We start from the raw sequence: 22,374 nt of genomic DNA, 5'->3' as shown, positions 1-22,374 counted from the left end.
GTAAGATGGACATGAATAACAGCTGATAAAGTCCATCAACACCTGTAAATCATGCACACCACACTCTTTTTCCCACTCACACCAGCCAACATGCGCACGTTCGAGGAGCAGCGGCTTGTCGACGCGTGGCATAGCTGGCTGCTCCTTATTTTTCCAACCTATATAAAGATATAGAAAAGATGTCAAAAAGTATACATGAATCTTGCAATAAACTCCGTCGTAAGCTCACCAAGACGATTGCTCAATACACTATTCCCATAATTTTCATGTCCATTTGGAGGACCAAAGCTTCACATGCTGTAGGACTAGCCTTTAGAATATTGTCAATGCTTTGGATCCATAAATGGAGAGCATACAAACTGTTGCCAAGGCTACAGTCTCTGAAAGGTATTGGAGTTACTATCTCCTATGGATCGCTCAATGAAATGTGTACGCCTCCTAACACTTTCTTCAACAGAGATGCTGCCCCCCTTAGCTGCTCCATATATGCTTCTTGCAGTCTGATTCACAAAATTTTTACTACTGTGGTTTGAATGTCTTTTCGCTTCCTCTAGTTGATCTGCATCAAAGGCTTTCTTTAGGCGATGCCAACGCTGTTCTTCATGAACTTCAGCATCATTCTCCATCTCTTTAAGGCGGGCAGCCCTTTCTTCATCTGTAAGCTTTCTTCGCTCGTGTTTCAAGTTCTGCCTGCTCCTTTCGATTTGATTGGAGGGGCCATCATCCACATTATAGATCTTCAGAGTTTCTTTACAGTTCCGTTCTGTGTCTACAGAACTGCAAACCCTAATGTTGTTGAAGGAATCTGGACTATCATGCCGTTTGTGATGCCTTCTTTCAGGATCAGCATGCCCGCCACGGTTGATGTGCAGACTGTCTTGCCTTCCTTCACGACAGTTGTGCCTCCTCCTTTCAGGACTAACATGGCTTCCTCTCTCAGACTTCTTGTGTTTTCTTTGGGAGCTTTCACCCCTATCAGATCTGCTTTGTTTTCCTCCAGGTGAAGTGTGTGTTGCATTCCCAGACTCTGATCTTCCTCTGCACTCCAGATAGTCATCAGCTTCCACATTACCCTCGGACTCCATGAGTTTTTCATAACCAGATGGACCTTTTGGTTCATTTGTAATACGAGAGTCGTCCATTTGGTGCTTTTTTTTCCTCTTATGCTTGTGACTTCTCACTTTCTCATCTCTTTGTTTTCTCTTATCCTTTTTCACAATCTTCTCCTCCACCTGATTCAACAACAGTCATATGAAAATTAATATCAAACAGTAAAAGTGGGCCAAATTACCTTATAAATGCATTCTTAACAGCAAACAGAAATGAATCCAAGCCACAAAAACTTGGCTCCTGTTCGACAGAATTGAATTAAGACATACAATCACAATCACCCCATATATTACCATGGTCCCTAAGTTTGCCACAGGTCGACGCTAGAGACTAACTCGATGGAAGTAAACAAATGACTATAACATGATTGTTTGGCTACAAAAGAAGTATACACATCCCTCACTCACGTGCTCAGTGTCCAAGATTTGGTGCATGTAGAACATTCTTTGTAAAACCAACGAGCCAAGTGCCTATCACACTCCGGAGGTGATAAGCAAACTCAGCCATGATAAACACTAGCAAAAATATCAAAAGTACTAAAGAGAGCTACATAGCAAATAGTGTATCACTAAGCTAAATAATTTGGCCTTCCCACTTTTATTGAATATACTAAGGTCTTGAACGTTCCAAAAGAATAGACATTGAACACAAACTTACTACATTAACAAATGAATAAAGGTTTTTCATGTTCAAAACTAGCAAAAATATTTTATATACCTAGATCGCTAAGCTAAACAATAAGAGGAGTCCCCAAATATACTACTCACTGTATAAGGTCTTGAACATTCCAAAAGAATAAACATTCAAAACAAACTTCCGTTTCTTATTCTAAATCCTCGAGAATCAAGGTTCTCACCTCTGGATCTCACCTTCCAGACTTACGGCATGGCATCCCTGCAACTCTTTTCCGACTCTCTTTCCAGAGTCCTCTTCCTGCAGAACAACTCTGCTTCCTGGACACGAAGTCCTTCCCTTGGGAATTTCAACTTCCGGATCACATCTCGAGAGTCTACCACTCTCCGATCCATGGATCTACTTCCCAAACTCGGGTACAAAACCCTCGGGCTGATCGGGCTCTAGTTCCTCAGAGCACTTTTCTCCTGCAGAGGCTCATGCCTTCCTCTGCTCCTACTCCCTCACTAAGAGGAAGTGCATCTGCAAACAAATACTTAGAGATCATAACATGAAAATCGTTACCTTCAAAATCTCAACGCTAGAAACGCAACTCGGTTCTCGAAAAGCAATTCCCCAGAAGAGATTTCTACATAGAAAATCCTCTCTTCCAATCCTACACAGAAAAGAGGTGTGTTCTCGGGTTCCTTCTCGTAAATCAGCCCCGTCTACGACGTTAATGGGCTGAAAACAGAGAAAAACAGCAGCTTGTCGCGATGGAAACATGCTCTGTAGGCACTTCTTCGCGAGGGAACTCGCACACTGGTCCTTGGCGACATCTGGTACACTTGGGGCAGCCATGGGCATCACCGTCAACGTCTTCTTTAAGGCGGAAATCTGCAGCAGCATCTTCTCCTTGCGGAAACTGGTCTTCCCTCTGGGAGAGGGTGTGTGATGCTTTTATAGCTCCCTAGGGGCCATGGCAAAGATAGAAAGCACTGGATGCCCGCGTAGAGATCGTGGCCGGTTTTTTCTGCGTTGTTCTGCGAGCGAGAGAGAGAGAGAGAGAGAGAGAGAGAGAGAGAGAGAGAGAGAGAGAGAGATCGATTGAATTATCGTCCACAGAGGTTACATATGACCTATGGGACCAAAAACAAGACATTACAATGTTGCTTTTAAGTGGAGGCATTGGGTACATATTAGTTAAGGACTGAGGGTCCATTAGCTAGGAAGAAAGAAAAGAACAAAAACTAAAAACTAAGACTAAGAGGGGTCAAATGTGAGAGAGGAAGGTTTGGGAGTTCGAAACTCCTGGATGACTGCTTTACTGCCTCGATAGACTGCCCATTTGCCTTGTTTGCGCGCTTTGTGCATCTTCTTGAGCTCGCTTGTTTTAGTCTTCAGTTGATTTGTAGTTAGTTCTCCGGCAATCCAAAAATTGTCCCTTGAGAAGACGCGATTGGCGTAGCAACCGCATCCGCTCGTCTTTGTCCTTGAAGGTGAGGATACAATGCTTAGGTGGTACTTGCCTATGTGTGTCGTTGATCCAAGAGATGGTTTCGGGCTTTATGTCAACTGGTTGGAGAATATCATTGAGCTTGGAGATGGCTTCTTCGAGAGTGTCTTCATCGGTGCACCATGGTGAAAGAAGTCCCCCAATCCTAACCTTGAAGCCAAGGGATTCTTGTAGCCGACGTCCCTATAAAACTACATATACCTTGGTGTCACTCTCCTTGGTAATGGTATGTGTGGCCAAGTGTGCTTGCGTGACTTTTTCCTCAACTTCCTTCATCTTGTCGGTGGTGAGATCTACCATAGAGTCAAATCGTGCTTCAAGTTTGCTAAGGTGAGCCTTTAGGTCACGATTTTCTTCCATGACTCGGTCCAAGGCCTCTTGGAGTTGTCCGATGCGGTCAGCCTTGTTCGGGGCCGCTACGATGGCGACGAAACTTGGCCGTGTTCTCGTGGGCGTTTCTGGTGGTGTTGTCTTTGCATTCATCAACATTATCTTCACTAGCTTGTTGGTCGAGAAACCCTTGGTCGATCCACTGTGTGACCCTCTCTATCTCTGATACACAAACCCTTGGTCGCTCCACTGTGTGACCCTCTCTTTCTCTGAAGCAATTAATCAAGCCTGAAACGGTGAAGTAGCTATCGCGAGCATTGTGTGGAGCAGTACCTGGAGAGCGTGGCGTGCAGCTTGAGCAGGCGACAGGCCGGGAATATGCTGTGGCTGTGGACAAAACGAGAGCCAGCCAACAGGCCGTGGACAGAGCAACGCTTGGCTGTAGATGGGGCGAGGCTATTGGCTAACGCCCCCCACACGGCAACCCTCGCCCAAGGGAGACATGCAGCAGCGCAGGGAGAGGAAACGACGCGCAAAGCTTTAGGTTACGAGCGAGAGAGAGAGAGAGAGAGAGAGAGAGAGAGAGAATTTGGCTGATCTGTTGCCTTATTTATCAAATGGCTGCTCACTTATTAAGTAGCGGCCGCCATATTTAAAAAATAGTTTGAATCTGCCCAAAAACTCAATAAAACCTTATAAGTTAAAAACAATGCTTTCAAAGCACTTCCCAAGCGTCCCTGGATGCAATCACATGCACAGTTGCAATGCAGACATAGACTTCAACGTGGGAAAGCATCTACTTTCCCAAAAGCAACCCGCTTTCTCAGAAAGCATCCGTTTTTCCTCAAAGTTTCCTCTGAACCCATCTTCATTCAAGTGCTTGCTTTTCCTTGTTCACAATTCTAACACAGTTCAGAATTTCCTCTTGACTATGGATATCCCCTTTCCGATGCACCCGTCACCCACCTTGTGACGCATCAGGAATACCCATCACCTAGTCCTTTCCTACCGAACTTACGATATAATCTCCTTAGCGATGCTCTATGTCACCCATCCTATGACGCATCAGAGATGTCCGTTCCCGGATGGTCGGATACTTCTTCCCGATACTCCCAGTCACCCATCCAATGTGACGCATCAGAAGCACCCATTCCTAGTGGCCTTACAGATATTCCCTTTCACAGTGCTCTCGTCATTACTCTGAATTACGCACTGGAAATACTCTGTACTCGGATGTCTCCAGCGAGAAAAACCCTCACTTAAAATTCCAATAATTATTTAGAATTATTTTTCTTAGTGTTCCATGTGAGAAAACCCTCTCACTTATAAATCCAATAATTCATTTCGAATTATTAATTTGTCGGATAAAGCTAATTTAGCAACAACATCGGAGGTTACGGAGCATCGTTGAGCGACATCGAGCCCCCCCCCCCCCCCCCCCCCCCATGGAGGACATAGAGGCCATACTGCAGAGACCCACGAGAGAGCTCATGGGATAATCAACATTGTCTACTTACCCCCCTATGCACCTCATTAGCCCTCACGTGATTATACCCCCTCTCCATATGTTTTGAGTTGATGTATTCTGTGATGAGGACATTGACGATGATGGGGATGTAGGTTAGGCTTCTATACTACCCATGCAAGGTACCCTTATTTAATTATATCTTTATGTTCCCTTGATAGTGTACTAGAGTCACACATGGTTGTAACCTTTTGGTCTCATAGGTCATTTTGGCCTTTTGAAGACGTTAATATAACATTTCGTTTCTCTCTCTCTCTCTCTCTCTCTCTCTCTCTCTCTCTCTCTCTCTCTCTCTCTCTCTCTCTCCAAACTTACATAGCAATGTCTCTATGTAACTTTTCAGACACAAGGCAATACCACCATCACACTGCTTAGATTGTATACCCAAGTAATGATGCAACAACCCCAAATCTTTCATCTTGAAAGTAGCATTCAAATCAACCTTAACTTCAGCAATATGTGCCTCATTGGGACCAGTGATCAACAAATCATCCACATAAAGAACAACAATGAGAAGTACATCGCCCTCACGCTTGACATACAATGTGCTTTCTGTTGGACTGTTACGAAAACTCGATTGACCAAATGAGTGTCAGCTTTCTCATACCAAGGACGAGGAGATTGCTTCAACCCATACAAAGCCTTCTTACATCTGCACACCACAAGTAGTGCCTTGCTCTGCATCTCTAGATCAATAATCCCTCCTCTCTAGGTAAAATGATTGTGTCCCAATGGACTCGTGGTCGAGTGTCAGTAGAGCCGAGCCGTCCATGCCACCCCACAAAAAGTTTCGTACACGGCGCCTTAAATGCCCAAGTGAAGAGTCATGCAGGATGTGATGAACCAAGCTGTCGCAAGAAGAACCTGATTCACCACAAGGGCTCTTCCAGCCAAAGATAAATGCAAAGATGACCAATGGCAAAGTTTCTTCCTGATGGATTGTAGCACAGGTGCAAACTGTTGCTCAACGGATAGACATAGAAACCTAAATATCTACAAGTCAGCCTTTTAGGTAGCCAAGTGAAATTAGCATGTGCACCCTAGTGAAAATATTCATCTACTCCTACTAGAAAGCCGACTTGTGCCAGTTGATGAGAGCACCACTAGTCATGCAGAAGGTAGCAAGAGCATCCCGTAGATTGTCCAAGGTGGGTGTGTCATATCGAACAAAGAGCATAGTGTCATCAGCATATTCCTGATCCAATAAATCTGGTGAGTCAACCAACGGCAAAGCAAGACCTCTCAACTGTGAAGTTTTGTGGCGCAAAAAGAGAGAGATGACCTCCGCAAAAAACAGAAAGAAGTAAACAGCGAGCGGACATCCGTAGCGAACTGAACGAGACAGAGGAAAGGGACGTCCAATGTGACCCCTAATTGTGATAGGGCTGGAAGCAATACAATATAATGCAGAGGCACCTCTGATCCACTCCAAGGGAAAACCCATCCTCTCAATAGTGCCCTCCAAGAAACCCCAATCTACTCTATAATAAGCAGTCTCAAAATCAAGAAGCATGAAAGCTATAGGCTGATTTGTCTGATGAGCCCATTCCATTGCTTCATAGAAAGTGAAGATGTTATCTAAGATACACCGGTCCAGCACAAAACCTCTCTGGGAAGCATGTATGATTTGGGCATTCAGAGTTTCAAGCGCATACTGATCATGCGAGCGACGATCTTATACGCCGAAGACATGAGGGTAATCGGTCTCCATTGTCAGAGGGACGATCCATCTCCGCTTTTTGGTATAAGAGAAATATGTCCTGAACACATAGAGACAGGCATCTCTCCTATGTCAAATATGTGTTGCAAATCTAAAAGCATAACCTGGCTGAGAGCATCCCAGAACCTCAAAACAAATTGTCTCGTCGATCCGTCCTCTCCGAGACAAGAGGCACTATCGAGGCCATCCACTGTCATGCATCTCCTACATGGAGAAAGGGGCTAGTAATGTATGCACATAGTCTTGGCATCTCAAGTGAATTGCCCAAAGTGATCCCATTATTTATTTTGGCTTTTAGGTATTTATTTTACTTATTTGTTGAAGTATAAGTAGGGCAATTTACTGAGGTGGGTATATATGTGACCCCTTGCCCTCATTGTATTATCACATCAATTATTCATTGCCAAGGTTGAATGGTTAAGGAGACTCTCTTCTTCTTCTTCTTCTTCTTCTCTCTCTCTCTCTCTCTCTCTCTCTCTCTCTCTCTCTCTTTCTCTCTCTCTCTCTCTCTCTCTCTCTCTCTCTCTCTCTCTCTCTCTCTCAGGCTTCAGCGAGCAGGGGGTCGTCCTCTTTCTCTCGCGAGCAGGCTTCAGCCTCAGCACCACAACGCGAGCTGGCTTCAGCCTCAGCAACTCAGCGCGCAGGTCTCAGCCTCAGCACCACAGCGCGCAGATTTCAGCCTCAGCACCACAGCGCGCAAGTTCTCAGCCTCAGCACCACAGCGCACAGGTTTCTAGCAGAGCATGGGCTCTTAGGGAAGCAAAGCGGCTGGGGTTGTTGAGCGTGCAGGAGCTGCTGAACGTGCAGGGCTGCAGAAACGCAGAGGGAGCAAGTCACTGGCGCTCTCTCTCTCTCTCTCTCTCTCTCTCTCTCTCTCTCTCTCTCTCACACACACACACACACACACGGATACATACCCACACACACACTACACACATACACGCATACACACACGTACTCCCTCTCTTCCCCTTCTCCCCTCTTCTTCACAATATGAAGAGAGGGTAGTTACGAAGACAACCATGTCTTCCCCCATCATCAAGACGCCGACATCGACAATGAAGACAACCTTCATGCTCACGAACAAGAGGCTTGCACAATTGGAGAAGGACATGAAAGAATGGTGGATGGAGAGAGAGATATGGAGGGAGGAGAAAGCCACCTTCATCAAGCTATGGAACGAAGAGAAGGAGGACATGAGAGCGGAAATCCAAAATCTCAAAGAGGAGAAGGAGAGAAGGGAACGGGAGAACGAGAAGGAGAGGGAGAGATGGAGGAAAGAGCAAGAAGAGATGAAGGCACAAATCGATCTCCTTCATGCTTCCATCACATCCCTCACCCCCGAGGAAGGAGAGATTAAAGAGGAGGCTAAGGAAGCCCTCAAGGAGGAGATCACCAAAGCCCTTACCGCAAGCATTGAGGACAAATAAGAGGCCACCAAAGAAGGATGGGTCGAAGTGGTCAAAAAGAATATCAAGAAGGTAGCAAGAGAGGAAGCCCAAAAAGATGAGGTACTCATCGTACACACAACCATCGAGGAGGAGAAGATGCGACAAGCTCGCCGTCTCAATGTGCGAGTGACCGGCATCAAAGAAGAAGAAGGGTCTACACCCGAGAGCGATGGGAAAGCTTTATGCAAGAAAGTGGGATACAAGGAAGAAGAGATCCCTTTCTCCAAAGTTTGGAGAGCCGGCAAAGATCCAAAGAAGAGAGCTCTCATCCTCCAATTCGCCTCCGAGGAGTCTCGAACTTCTTTCCTCCGAAAGAGGGTCATCTTGAGAGGGCTAGAAGGCCCCCCGATTTATCTTGATGATGACCTCACAAAGATGCAACAAGATCACCGTCGCGCGTGCATGCCTAGAGTCCACCAAGCCCGCAAAGAAGGGAAGAAGGCAGTATATCGAGATGGTAGGGTTATCATTGATGGCAAGACCATCGCATAGGGACTCGCGGCCTGTGGGACACACGAGGAGATTCATGTCACGGTTTGGAATTGCAATGGAGACCTATGGACACACCCAGAGAGACTTGAGGGAGGTGATGAGAGGTCGAGACATCATTCTACTTACAGAGACACACGAGAGCCCAGAGAGAGGGTTACCACGGATACATGGATTCCAGTGGGAGTCTCTACATCGGGGATGTATGCGCCAGCACACCACTCGCGGCTCAGGAGGAGTGGCCATACTCTTTAGACAGGGGCTTCACAGCAGACTACAGATTGTTGCCCGGGACCCACAGGCCCGCTACATGTGGATTCGTCTCGAGCTCTCACGAGACAGGATCGTCTACATTGCCCTTTGCTACTTTGCTCCCACAGGCTCCAGATTCGCCCCTATTGAGCAGGAGTCACCGTACGCATGCCTCACGGAGGAGATTATGGAGTACTCCACACTGGGTGAAGTCTTCCTTATGGGAGACTTCAATGCTCGTACGCGCAGTGAGCAGTGTGAGGCATATGACCACGAGGACACAGAGGCACTACACACTCTAGATGAGGAGGCTCCTATGAGAGATACAACAGACAGAGCTCCAGTCACAGACTACGGACGACATCTACTTCGACTTGGCTCCCAGCACCGTCTCGTTATTTATAACGGGATGGTCCAGTGGCCCACCTCAGGGGGCCTGACTTGTATGCCACATGGAGTTGCAGAGGGAGGGGGGAGTACAGTCGACTATATTCTGGGACCCAGGGAGGCTACACACCTTATCACATCCTTCACCATTCCACCCATACCCATCGGAGCCGACCACACATACCTCTCTTTCTCCATCACCGGAGATACCATCCCACACAGCTCCACAGCACACACTCCACACACCACCATCCATTTCACACATGAGCTAGCCTCTCTTTACTCGGCCGAGGTCGAGCATGGCCTATGCCTCCTCCACCCATCCACACCACTCTCAGTTCTCACATCACATATCTCTTCCGTTCTCCACACTTCAGCTATTAGCTCTTTTCCACACACCACTCACACAGGACGCACTCCCCCCCCCCCCGGGACTATGCCTCAGAACCGCTGGTATGATGATGAGTACAGAGAGCTATACCGACGCCTCCGTGCACGGCGAGCCTTAGGAGAGATCACAGAGAGAGAGGCCAGACGGCATATGAAGACGCTGACACGCCAACAGCGGCGAGCATTCGAAGAGGCACAGGAGCTAGAGCTATACCGCCTATTCATGAGCATGGATAGCGCGACGGCATGGCGCACCCTGCGCGAGCCACGTCCGACTACAGCTATTGAGGATCCACAGATATGGCATGATTATGCAGAGCGACTTTATGAGGTGCCAGGGCAGCCTCCTATCCCGCAGCCACACGAGCCACGCCCCACGTGCTCCTCCTTCTTTACAGCAGAGATGGTAGAGAGGGCCATACGCCGCATGCAGCACAGACGATCAGCTGACCATACTGGATTACAGAGTGAGCACATCATTTATGCAGCCTCCACTATAGCCCCGTTGATTGCACATGTCTTCAACCGGGCTATAGGGGAGGGCTTCCCAGAGGAGTGGACACAGCACACCATAGTGCCTATCCACAAATCTGGCGACACCCTGGACCCAGGGAACTACAGGACTATCATGATTGGCCACACGATGGCCAAGCTATATGGAGCAGTACTTGAGGCACAGCTCAGCTGCTACGCACAGATCGAGGGTTTACGAGCTCCAGGCCAGGCAGGTTTCAGACGAGCTTTCTCCACCACCGATCACATCTTCGTTCTGCGCTGCCTCATTGATGGGGCAAAGGCGCGGAAGAAGAGGCTTTACTGCTGCTTTGTGGATTTCCGCAAGGCCTTTGACACAGTCCCACGCGAGAGACTCTTCCAGCGCCTTCACAACATTGGGGTACCAACAGAGATGATTTGGGCCATATATGCTCTCTACGAGAGGGTGACGGGTCGGGTTCGTTGCCCAGGCGGTTTTTCAGAGACCATTGCTAGCACCATTGGTGTTAAACAAGGATGCCCACTCTCCCCGACACTCTTTGGGCTCTACATCGACGAGATCTCCGACTACATACTGCGAGCAGGGGGAGAGGGGAGCGACTTGGCAGGTACTCCGGTCCACATCATGTTATATGCTGACGATATTGTGTTGATTTCAGAGTCACCCGAGGGCTTGCAACGCCATCTTGAGGCCTTGGACGAATTCAGCACACACAGGGGGTTGACTGTGAACCTTGGCAAAACCAAGGTTATGATCTTTCACACATCCAGTGCAGTGAGGAGCGCTGCCACCTTCACAACAGCAGGAGGACAGGTTGATGTAGTCACCTCCTATGTCTACCTTGGCATCACATTCACCAGCCTACCAAGACCCTTCACTATGAGGCAGGCTGCTGCTGACAAGCTCACCCGAGGATATGCAGCTCTGACCATGCTAGAGCGGAGATGCCACCAGGCACACTTTCAGGAGCCCCGCACGAAGGGGTGGCTTTTCGACACCTTAGTCACCCCGGCCTTGATGTACTCGGCGGCAGTATGGGCACCAGGATTGACAGCTGACCAGTGGACACAGCTTGAGAGGCCACAGGTATGTATGATCTCACGCTTGCTCCGCAGCAAGAAGACAGTGCCACATGACATTATTAGAGCCGAGCTCGCCACACCACCTATGGTTGTAGAGGCACTATTCCAGACAGTCTGCTTCATCCAGAGGATGAGAGAGCTACCTCCTGACAGACTTACTCGTAGAGCATTTGAGGCAGCTATACAGCTATCAGAGAGTGGGCATGAGAGAGCATGGTACTCACAGGTCAGAGCATGGTTTGAGGGACACGGTCTTGACATGGAGAGCCTACCACCATTCCAGTACGACCCCCACTCACCATATGTTCACCTCTCTCGCAGTGAGAGGAACTTGGTACTGAGACAGGATCTGTGGCAGCTATACACTAGGAGAGTCTGGGAGTCACCTGGCTTGGGGACGAGGATGTCAGATTACAGAGACCAGTTTCTCACCATATTGTCTGGGGGGTTCATACAGAGACCACGCTACATGGACACATATATGCCACATAGCTCACAGGTGGCGATTGGTCAGCTGAGAGTGGCTTCACACAGGTTAGAGATTGAGATCGGGAGACATACTGGTGTTCCCAGGGAGGAGCGAGTCTGCAGAGCCTGCACAGAGGAGGTGGAGAGTGAGGAGCACTTTGTATGTAGATGCAGAGCATACACTGAGATCAGAGGCAGGTATGAGGCCTTATTCAGAGGACAGCCCACTCTCCGAGAGATCATGGACTCTCGAGATCAGAGACAGCTCGGACGTTTCTTACTAGAGATACAGAGCCATCGGGACACACTACTACAGCCACACACAGCTACACAGACAGAGGGGAGAGTCGCAGCTCACAGACTTCTTTCAGAGGATTGCCGCCCCTCCCTCACCAGACACTCAGAGGGGAGTGACACTCCCACAGGCGGAGGTGAGCCAAGCTAGACGACGACCACGAGTCACAGGCTACAGGGGCGCGAGCTCCCACCACCGACAGATCGAGGAGATCCGAGCCCGGGAGCGCCGTGCCACTGAGGAGCGAGTGGCTCAGATGAGGGCCGACCCGACAGCTTTCATCTGGGTAGCCTTGGCACCAGACCCGCCCATGTACCACATCTTACATCCCCCCATTAGTACAGGATGGAGCTAGATAGCTTGATGCATTCTCATGATTGTACTACCTTGAGCATATAGACATGCATATACCCCCTAGAGATAGAGCTCCATCCCTCCTCAGATACTCCACTACCTACATTCAGTTCAGTTTTGTATCAGTTTTGTTTCATTTGTCTTTCCGATAGACGGATGACATACACACCATGTACATTTGATTTGTCTCATAGGCCGATTTCGGCCTGACATAGACGTTAAAAATCTTTCTTTCTTTCTCTCTCTCTCTCTCTCTCTCTCTCTCTCTCTCTCTCTCTCTCTCTCTCTCTCTCTCTCTCTCTCTCTCTCTCTCTCTCTCTCTCTCTCTCTCTCTCTGTGATCTCTACGCTTTCGCATCGTCAACTGATATGGTATCAGAGCCCTTGGCGGCGTGGAGAAGACCCATAAAGTGAGAAGGTTCGTCTCTCTAGTTGCCCTCCGCCATCTCCCACCCCCCCCCCTTTGCCTCCAACGTTTTAAAACATTGCCCTTGCAAGGCCGCTGTTGTCCCCTCCATCACCACCCCACCGTCAAGCCCTCCTCCCCTTGGCCTGCCGTCTCAACGTTTTGAAACGCTACTGTAAACAAGCGGCCCCCTTGGCGGCGCGTGTTTCTTCCATTGCACTTGTGTTTTAAAACGCACCTGCCGGTAGCACTTGGCAACTGCACCCCCTCATGCGTGCATTTTAAAACGCCCGTCGGTGCAACCCATTGGAGATGACACCCGGCTCACCCTCCCCTTTGTGCAAGCAGCATTTTAAAACGCTTGTGCCTTTCCTTTTTTTCCTCTTTCTATTGCCGACAACTTACCCTATATTCCCCCTCTTGGCAACGCAACCCTCGAGACACCCTGAATTGCTGGCATCTAAGACACTGATCCGAGCGACCAATAACAACCAACCTCTGTAGACAGACCTAGGAAGGGCAGTCTCTCACCATGTGCCCAAACCGATGGCATCTAAGACACTGATCCAAGCGACTAGTAACCACCAACGTTTGTAGACACTGATCTGAGCAACCAGTAACCACCAACCTCTGTAGACAGACCTAGTCTGTGGTGAGATCAGAGAGTCGTAATGTATTCGGGAATTGGGTATCCCCAGGTGTGTAGACCTCTATCTGTGGTGTGTCAGCCTCTGTAACCAGTGAACCTCATATAACCAAGCCTCACCTAGCGGCTACACCAGTAACACAACCTGAAAGATGGACTGGGAGAGTGACTGAAAAACGAGGGATCCTTTGCTGGCCATCAAACTCCTCAACATCGAAGTCTGGTGTCCACACTCTAAAACCAACAGTCAGGTCCCTGCAACAATAGGAGAGCGACTGTAGAGAGACTCGGCACAATGGTCGTCTGAGAGCTGCACTTGAAAGATGCCACAGCCTAGCATCATGATCTCCAAGATGTTGTCTTCAGAGCCACCGAGGGCAAACATGAGCCACTCTCAAACTGTGTTGCGTAAGGGGGAGCGGCCCACCATGCGCCCAACCGGCCCAAGTGATGTCTAGTGGCCGCCTCGATACTGGCTAGGTCCTTCGTAGTCAGGTCATATGTGCAAGTGAAAGGTGCATGGGCAGTCGTCGTAACACCCGGTGCAGGTGTGGTGGTCACCATGGAGCAAAAACTAACCAAAGGGCAGAAGTCGAAGCTCGCTCTCTCTCTCTCTCTCTCTCTCTCTCTCTCTCTCTCTCTCTCTCTCTCTCTCTCTCTCTCTCTCTCTCTCTCTCTCTCTCTTTTTTTGAAAATCAGGGCTGTATATTACTGAGTACAACATAATCCCCAGCGGATGCCAAAATAGCCTCACGTGGGGTGTACAAGCTGAATGTAAGGGTGAGAGCCACTATAGTGACAACTCGACTAGAACAATCTCATGGTGGTCTGTGTGATGAGTGGAGGAGAAACCACTGAGGGGGGGCATAATGCCATGTAATCTGGCCACTTGTAAGTGTGAAGAAGAGTGGTGATCGGGCCCAACGCCAAAGGAAGGTAAATCGACGAAGCCTCGGCTGCTCTAGATGTACCTGAGGAAGAATCCCACTGCCAAATCAGGGTGTGAATGATGTCCAGCCAAATGGCAATGAGGGTATCCTGAAGGAACTGTGGTGCTGCACTGAGAATGTGAAGACAACGAGCTCTCCAAACATTCCATAGTGTAATGCTAGTGATGACTGAAAAAACTTCATCACGTGTCTGAGGATCCCCCTGCCAAGCGATCTATGGTAACATAGCCAAAGTCCCTCGCCGATAACCACTCGAGGTAAGCATAAGAGCTGGATCTGTGTCTGAGCCCTCGTAGAAAAGATGCGGTTCGGGCATCGGCATCAACCATGAGACAGATCCCCAAGTGAGAAATCCATGTTGAACACCGGCTCTGCTAAGTAAAAAGAAAACTGCTAGCCACACTATATGGGAAGAGGAGCATGACCAAAGACAGTGTGCAGGGGACTCATGTAGTCGCAAAGGACATCGAGTACATAACGGATCATGACCCATAGTAGCTAGCCAAGTCCCAACTGGAAGTCCTGCATGTGCAATCATCCAGATGAAAAAAGAAATACGACGAGCCGCATGTAAATCCCAGATGGCTGACCAAAACTGCTGTAGATAGGCATGGGAGAGACCTGAATGTAACCAGAAACGCATACGAGTGGGCTGCTTTGGGTGCTGTCGCATCAATGCTAATCTTCCAATTCTGACAGTGTACTCAAAGAATGATACAGGTGCACCGGTGGGGTTAGAGTGAGGCCAATGCCACTCTCCTGGGTCCCAATAAAGCTGAGATAGTGCACGACCCTCCCACACCCAAAGCCTCCAAAGGGCGGCATCGACGGAAGCGAAACGGGGGTCAACACAACGACGCTTCCCGCGGGAGCTAACTACTCGTATGGCCTCCCATCGAGCGCCGGGGTAGACAAGGTGCGGAGAGGTGGTAGCATATGTCAATCTAGCATGAATCCCCTGAGAGTAGTCTGTATCAACTGTGAACAGCATGTTGTCTAAACGAACTAATAAGAGAGTGCTCTGAGCAAAAGAGACCTTCCCAACCACTATGTGGAGGCATCTGAACCGTGCCTCGCATGACTGCGTCCCACTGCAAAGGAACGGCGGAGTCAATCTCAAGCAGTCTGTCTGTCACCCCGCGACCAATGTCATAATGTTCTGCCACAAAATCTGCATCCAGCATACGTGTCTCATGAAACAACCGCATAGAGGCAGCAGGGCCAGTGTCCCAAGCAGCCCAATCAATGTGAGTCCTCTCTCCAAGCTGACGGGGTGGATTAACCGAAGAATCAAGAACTGCATCAGAGGCTGGCGCTCAATCTCCTCACGACATGAGGGAGGTGAGCGTATGATAGCCCTTCGCATGGAAACCCAAATCTGAAGGAGTGATCGGATGAAGGGTGAGAGAGTGCAAGGGGCATCCGTAAAGAGATAACGATACCCTGTATGCCAAGTATGACCATCTCTAGTGCCGAGGCGTGGAGTCGCTGTGCAAAGAGCGGCCTGAAGAAGCATCTTCCAAGGTTCTTGGCCGGGAAAAAGACCCCGAACAATAAGCTTGGTAAGAAGGGCGCGACTCTGTAATTCTGGATCAATAATGCCAAGACCTCCCTCTGACCTAGGACGAATAATCGTGGACCAACGAACTCGAGCACGAGTGTCAATAGTCCCATCTGTGCCACTCCATAAAAAGTTCCGCACTAGTCTGCGGAGCTGAGCTGTCACTCCAGAATGTAGCATCCAACAAGAGGCCGTATACCATACTGTAGCCAGAATGACCTGGTCGGCGACCAATGCACGGCCAGCCAACGACAGATGACGAGAAGACCAATGACATAGTTTCCTGCGAATAGACGTAGTACGGGTGCAAACTGCTGCTGTGAGGAAACGTCACATCCAACCTGAAAGCCCAGATATCTGCATGTCTGACCCGGCTACAGCCATGTGAAACCATCAGCTACCCCCCAAGTAGGTATGTCATCACTGCCAACCAGTAACCCATAGGATTTATGCCAGTTAATGTGTGCACCACTGGCAATGCAGAAAACCTCCAGGGCCTCCCGCATGGCATCAAGAGCTGCTAGCAAATAGCGCAACATCAGCATAGTGTCATCAGCAAACTCCTGATCGATAAGGTCTGGAGCTGAAGGTACTGGCATGGTCAAGCCACGAAATGCATGACTCTGAGCACGAAGAAAATCAGACATAGTCTCTCCGACAAACAGATACAGATATGCTGCTAAAGGACATCCCTGACGGAAAGATCGAGAAAGCTCAAAACAGCGACTGACACGACCACCAATAGTAATAGCACTGCTGGCAGTCCTGAAGAGAGCGGAAATGCCTGTGATCCATCTCGAAGGGAAACCCATCCGGGCTAATGATCCTTCGAGAAAGTCCCACTCAACACGATCATATGCTTTCTCGAAGTCAAGGATGAAAAAAGCGAGAGGTTCAGAAGATGATCTGGCCCACTCTACTGCCTCATAAAAAGTGAAGATATTATCCAGCATGCATCGATCCATGACAAAGCCTGTCTGAGAAGTATGAATAATATCTGGTAAGAACGGTCGCAAGCGATGGCTGATCAGTAACGCTAGTATCTTATAGACCGAAGGGAGTAGGGTAATAGGTCTCCACTGGCGGAGCTGAGTGGTGTCACCCCCTTTCGGAATAAGAGATATGAGACCTGAGCAAAGATCCGGATGCATATATCCTGATGCAAAGATGTCCTGACAACCGCGAAGCAGTGGTATATGCAATACATCCCAATAAGTCAAAAAGAAAGCTCTAGTGAGGCCATCCTCTCCTGGACAAGAGGATGGATCTAGACTCTCGATAGCAGCATGAAGCTCTGCAAGTGTGAAGGGTGCCAACAAGATCTCGGCCATAGTGTCTGTACAACGGCGTCGGGTGTGATGCCAAATCTGCTCACGGGCAAGTAAAACCTCAGTAGTGCATACATCAACAGTGAACATTGCCTCAAAATAATCTGCAGACATATCAAGAATAACATCAGGATGCATATGAAGTGTCCCCTGAGCATCGCACAGAGTCCGAAGGGTGGTGCTAGGAGGGCGCTCTTTATGCGCAGCGAAGAAGGCCTTATTCATTCGATCAGCTTTAGCTATCCAATGAGATACTAAAGCATGATGAGTGAACTCAGACCTAGCCTCCTGTACGCGACGAATTTCCTCTGTGAGCTCTGTCTGTCTAGCAACGAGATAAGCATCCTGAGGCCACTCTTCAAGCAAGCGCTGCGTGGAACCAAGAGGAATGTGAAGATCAGACTCGCGTACTCTCAACTGACGATGAATAATAGCAGTCTGATCACGGCAGTAAATACTAGACTGAGTAATGCAATCTCTCTCTCTCTCTCTCTCTCTCTCTCTCTCTCTCTCTCTCTCTCTCTCTCTTCTCTTCTGCTTGCGCGCCACCCACCTGCTGTCTCCCCACGCGCTCTCTCTCTCCCTGCTGACCTGCATAGCCTACTGACCCGGCACCTACACAGCCTCAAAGGGCAGAAGTCGAAGCTCTCTCTCTCTCTCTCTCTCTCTCTCTCTCTCTCTCTCTCTCTCTCTCTCTCTCTCTCTCTCTCTCTCTCTCTCTCTCTCTCTCTCTCTCTGTGCGCTGCTCTTCTGCTCGCGCGCCACACACCTGCTGTCTCCCCACGAGCTCTCTCTCTCCCCGCTGACCTGCACAGCCTGCTGACCCGCAACCTACAGCCTGGTGCTGTTGTCCGCCCACCTGGCCTGGCTGAGCCTCCTCCCCACACCCCACTCATATACCGCCACCTACACAGCCTGGTGCTGTTGTCCGCCCACCTGGCCTGGCTGAGCCTCCTTCCACACACCACACACACTGTCCACATACAGCACACACGTACAGTCCGCAGCCAGCCATTCCTCTTTCCCATCCCCCTCCACACACACACACACACACATCAATTCCACTATACACACACACACACACACACACACACACATCAATTCCACTATACACACACACACACACACACACACATACACATACACCTACGTACACACACACAAGTACACATTCGTGCACATACACCCACATACATAGTTACTTACCCACACATACATACACGTCAATCATACCACCTCTTGATCGAAGGGACTCAACCGAGAAACGGACACACCAAGAAGAAGCAACATGGCCAAGAAGGAGGATTTGACCACATCGCCATCAAAGACAATAAGAAGATGATGGACTCCACCATCAACAGTATCATCGTCCGACTATCAAAACTTGAGAAGGAGACGGAAGCACTCAACAAAGAAAGGGAGACACGGAGGAAGGAGGAGGAGGAATGGGAGATGAAGAGAGAGGAGGAGAAAGAAGAGTGGAAAGAAGCACAAGAGGAGTGGAAGAAAGAAAAAGAAGACATGAAGGAACAAATTGCCATTCTCAAGGCATAGGTGGCATTACTTTCACCCAAGGAAGGTGAGATGTTACACCACCACCAAAGAAGCTCTCAAGGGAGAGCTCACCAAGGCCTTGACCGCATGCATGGAAGACAAGCTTGAGGCCACAAAGGACGGGTAGGTGGAAGTTGTCAAGAAGAACATTAAGAAGGAAGCATGGGAGGAAGCACAAAAGAAGGAGGTCCTCATCGTACACACCACCCTTGAGGAATAGAAGATGAGGTAAGCTCGACGCCTCAATGTACAAGTCACCGGCAAAGTTGAGGAGGGATTCACACCCGAGAGGGACAGGAGGGGGCTATGCAACAAGCTCAGGTACAAGGAAGAAGAATTACAAGGAACAAGCTCGCATTCATAACGGGATGGCCCAATGGCAACTTCAGGGGGCTTGACTTGTATGCCACATGGAGTGGTATAGGGAGGGGGGAGTACAGTCGACTATATTCTAGGACCGAGGGAGGCCACCCACCTCATTACATCCTTCACCATATCCCACCCATACCCATTGGAGCTACCATATGTATGATCTCATGCTTGCTCCGTAGTAAGCAGACAGTGCCACATGACATTATCAGAGCAGAGCTCGCCGCACCACCTATGGTAGTGAAGGCACTATTCCCAAAAGTCTGTTTCATCCAGAGGATGAAAAAGCTACCTCCCAACAGACTTACTCACAGAGTTTTTGAGGTCGCTATACAGCTATCAAAGAGTGGGCATGAGAGAGCATGGTACTCACAGGTTAAAGCATGGTTTGAGGCACACGGTCTTGATATGGAGAGTCTACCACCCTTCCAATACGACCCTGACTCACCCTATGTTCACCTCTCTCACAACGAGAGGAATTGGTGTTGAGACAGGACCTTTGGCAGCTATACACCAGGAGAGTCTCGGAGTCACCGGGCTTGGGGACGTAGATGTCAGACTACAGAGACCAGTTCCTTACTATACTACCTGATGGGTTCATACAGAGATCACGCTACATGGACACATACATGCCACATAGCTCACGGGTGGCGATTGGTCAGTTGAGAGTGGCATCACACAGGTTCGAGATTGAGACTCGGAGACACACTGGTGTCCCCAAAGAGGAGCGAGTCTGCAGAGCATGCACAGAGGAGGTGGAGAGCGAGGAGCATTTTGTGTGTCGATGCAGCGCATATACTGAGATCAGAGGCAGGTATGAGGCCTTATTCAGAGGGCAGCCCACTATCCGAGAGATCATGGCACTCCCACAAGCCGAGGCGAGCCGAGCTAGACGACGACCACGAGTCACTGGCTACAGGGGTGCGAGCCTCCACCACCGACAAATCGAGGAGATCCGGGCCTAAGAGCGCCGTGCCACTCAGGAGCGAGTGGCTCACATGAGGGCCGACCCTGCAGCTTTCATTCGGGCAGCCCTGGCACCAGACCCGCCCATGTACCACATATTACACCCCCCCATTAGTACAGGATGGAGCTAGATAGCTTGATGCACTCTCATGATTGTACTACCCTGAGCATATAGACATGCATATACCCCCAGAGATAGAGCTCCATCCCCCCTCAAATATCCCCTGGATATATCACCACCACTATCTCGAGTACATCACTACTTATTTCTAGTTCAGTTCAGTTTTATATCAGTTTTATTTCATTCGTCTTTCCGATAGACAAATGACATATACACCATGTATATTTGATTTGTCTCATAGGCCGATTTCGACCTCATATAGACATAAAAAATCTCTCTCTCTCTCTCTCTCTCTCTCTCTCTCTCTCTCTCTCTCTCTCTCTCTCTCTCTCTCTCTCTCTCTCTCTCTCTCTCTCTCTCTCTCTCTCTCTCTCTCTCTCTCTCTCTCTCTAAAAGGTCTTAGTACTCGTCATATGCTTGAGATCGTTTGATATTTTGATAGTGTGTGCCTACCTTTTATTTCTCTCTTTTTGCAATCTAATGTCTTTTGCTCATTACTTATTTTTGTTTTTTATAAGAGTAACATAGAACTAGCGCATACCCTTTTTGTTTTTACCTCACCATGTGACTTCCCTTTAAGAATATCTTTGAAAATTGTTTTTTGTGTATCCATCTTTCATTATTATTTCTCTATTTGTAATATGCTTGTCTTCTGCTCATTAGTTTTTTGCATTTTGTGTGAAGTCAAAAGGATTTAACGTAAATCCTCTCACACTTTGATCTTCTTTTTAGAAGGCCATCATAAAACCTTTTTTTTTGGAGAGAAGGTGGCTGATTTCTATTACTTGACAAGCTCCTCAGAATGCCCAAATGGTGTCAAAGTATATACAGGCAGAGGGTGATAGAGGTGCTCAACTTGCAGGGACATGGATTCTGTTGCTATTATATGCTGATGATACTGTGCTGATCTCAGATTCTCCAGAGGGGATGCAACGTCATTTGGATACATTGCATGTATTTGCACGGGACAGTGGATTGTCTGTGAACCTTGGTAAGACCAAGGTAATGGTGTTTAACACCACGGCACAGTGGGTAAGGAGGTCCGCCCCCACTTTTACATATGGTCGAGAGACTGTGGAGTATGCAGATACATAGACTTATCTTGGCGCGGTTTTCAATGGTTCAGTATTTTCCCTAAGGCATGCAGCAGATACACGATTGACCAGAGCCTATACAACATTGCGGAGACTTGAGAGGATATGTTCAGAGGTTTAGTTCCAGGAACCTAGGACAAAGCTTTGGCTCTTCGACACTTTGGTCACTTCGGCCATGTTGTACGGAGTGGAGATATGGGGCCCCTCAGTTGATCATCATAGCAGAGCTGGCAATACTGATGGATGGAGATGTATGGAGAAGCCCTTGGTGTCTATGATTTCTCGGATGATTGGGGCCAAGGCCTCAGTACCACATGACATTATTAGGGTGGAGCTCGCTGCTCCTTCATTGGTAGTGGAGACACTCACTTGATCAGTTTCATTTATGCATAGCACTTGGGCTCTCCCTAGAGATTGATATGCTCGATTAGCACTAAAGCATTTGCGACAGCTGGCATTGTAGGGAGATAGATCATGTTGGTATGCAGAGATGGCATCTTGGTTTCAGTTACATGGCTTTAGTATCGATCCGCTATCCCCATTTCAGTACTCTTTGGATGCACCCTCCATCCCCCTCACTAGGGCAGAGATTACCAAGCTCATTAGACAAGACTTGATTCATCTGGATACGAAGAGGACATGGATACAACCTACACATGAGCTAGGTACGAAGATGACTTTCTATAGAGAGCATCTTCTCCAACTCTCGGCGGATGGTTTTGTGATCAGACCGGGATACATGGACACAAATCTATCCCACAGGATACGATGTGCTATTGGTCAGATACGCACATCCTCACATCAGCTAGAGATCGAGACAAGTAGATTTAGAGGAGTATCCGCTGAGTCCAAGATTTGTGAAGTGTGCAGAGGATTCGAGCCATACTCTCTCGATATCCAGAG

The 22,374-nt window shown here is 48.7% G+C and overlaps 1 protein-coding gene across 1 annotated transcript in view; it reads right to left on the bottom strand.

The window, feature by feature from the left end:
* Positions 1-202: 202 nt before the first annotated feature.
* The window catches only part of LOC147458732 (uncharacterized), an 81,507-nt gene continuing 59,335 nt past the window's right edge, over positions 203-22,374 (bottom strand). The window contains exon 4 of the mRNA XM_086510173.1: positions 203-1,232. Within this exon, the coding sequence (XP_086366299.1) occupies positions 372-1,232 (861 nt within the window). The 3' untranslated portion in view covers positions 203-371. The remainder of the gene's footprint in view (positions 1,233-22,374) is intronic.

Source organism: Adiantum capillus-veneris, chromosome 4 (assembly GCF_014529385.1).
Source record: "Adiantum capillus-veneris isolate H3 chromosome 4, ASM1452938v2, whole genome shotgun sequence".
NCBI lineage: Eukaryota > Viridiplantae > Streptophyta > Polypodiopsida > Polypodiales > Pteridaceae > Adiantum > Adiantum capillus-veneris.
This window is presented reverse-complemented; position numbering and strand designations above follow the sequence as displayed.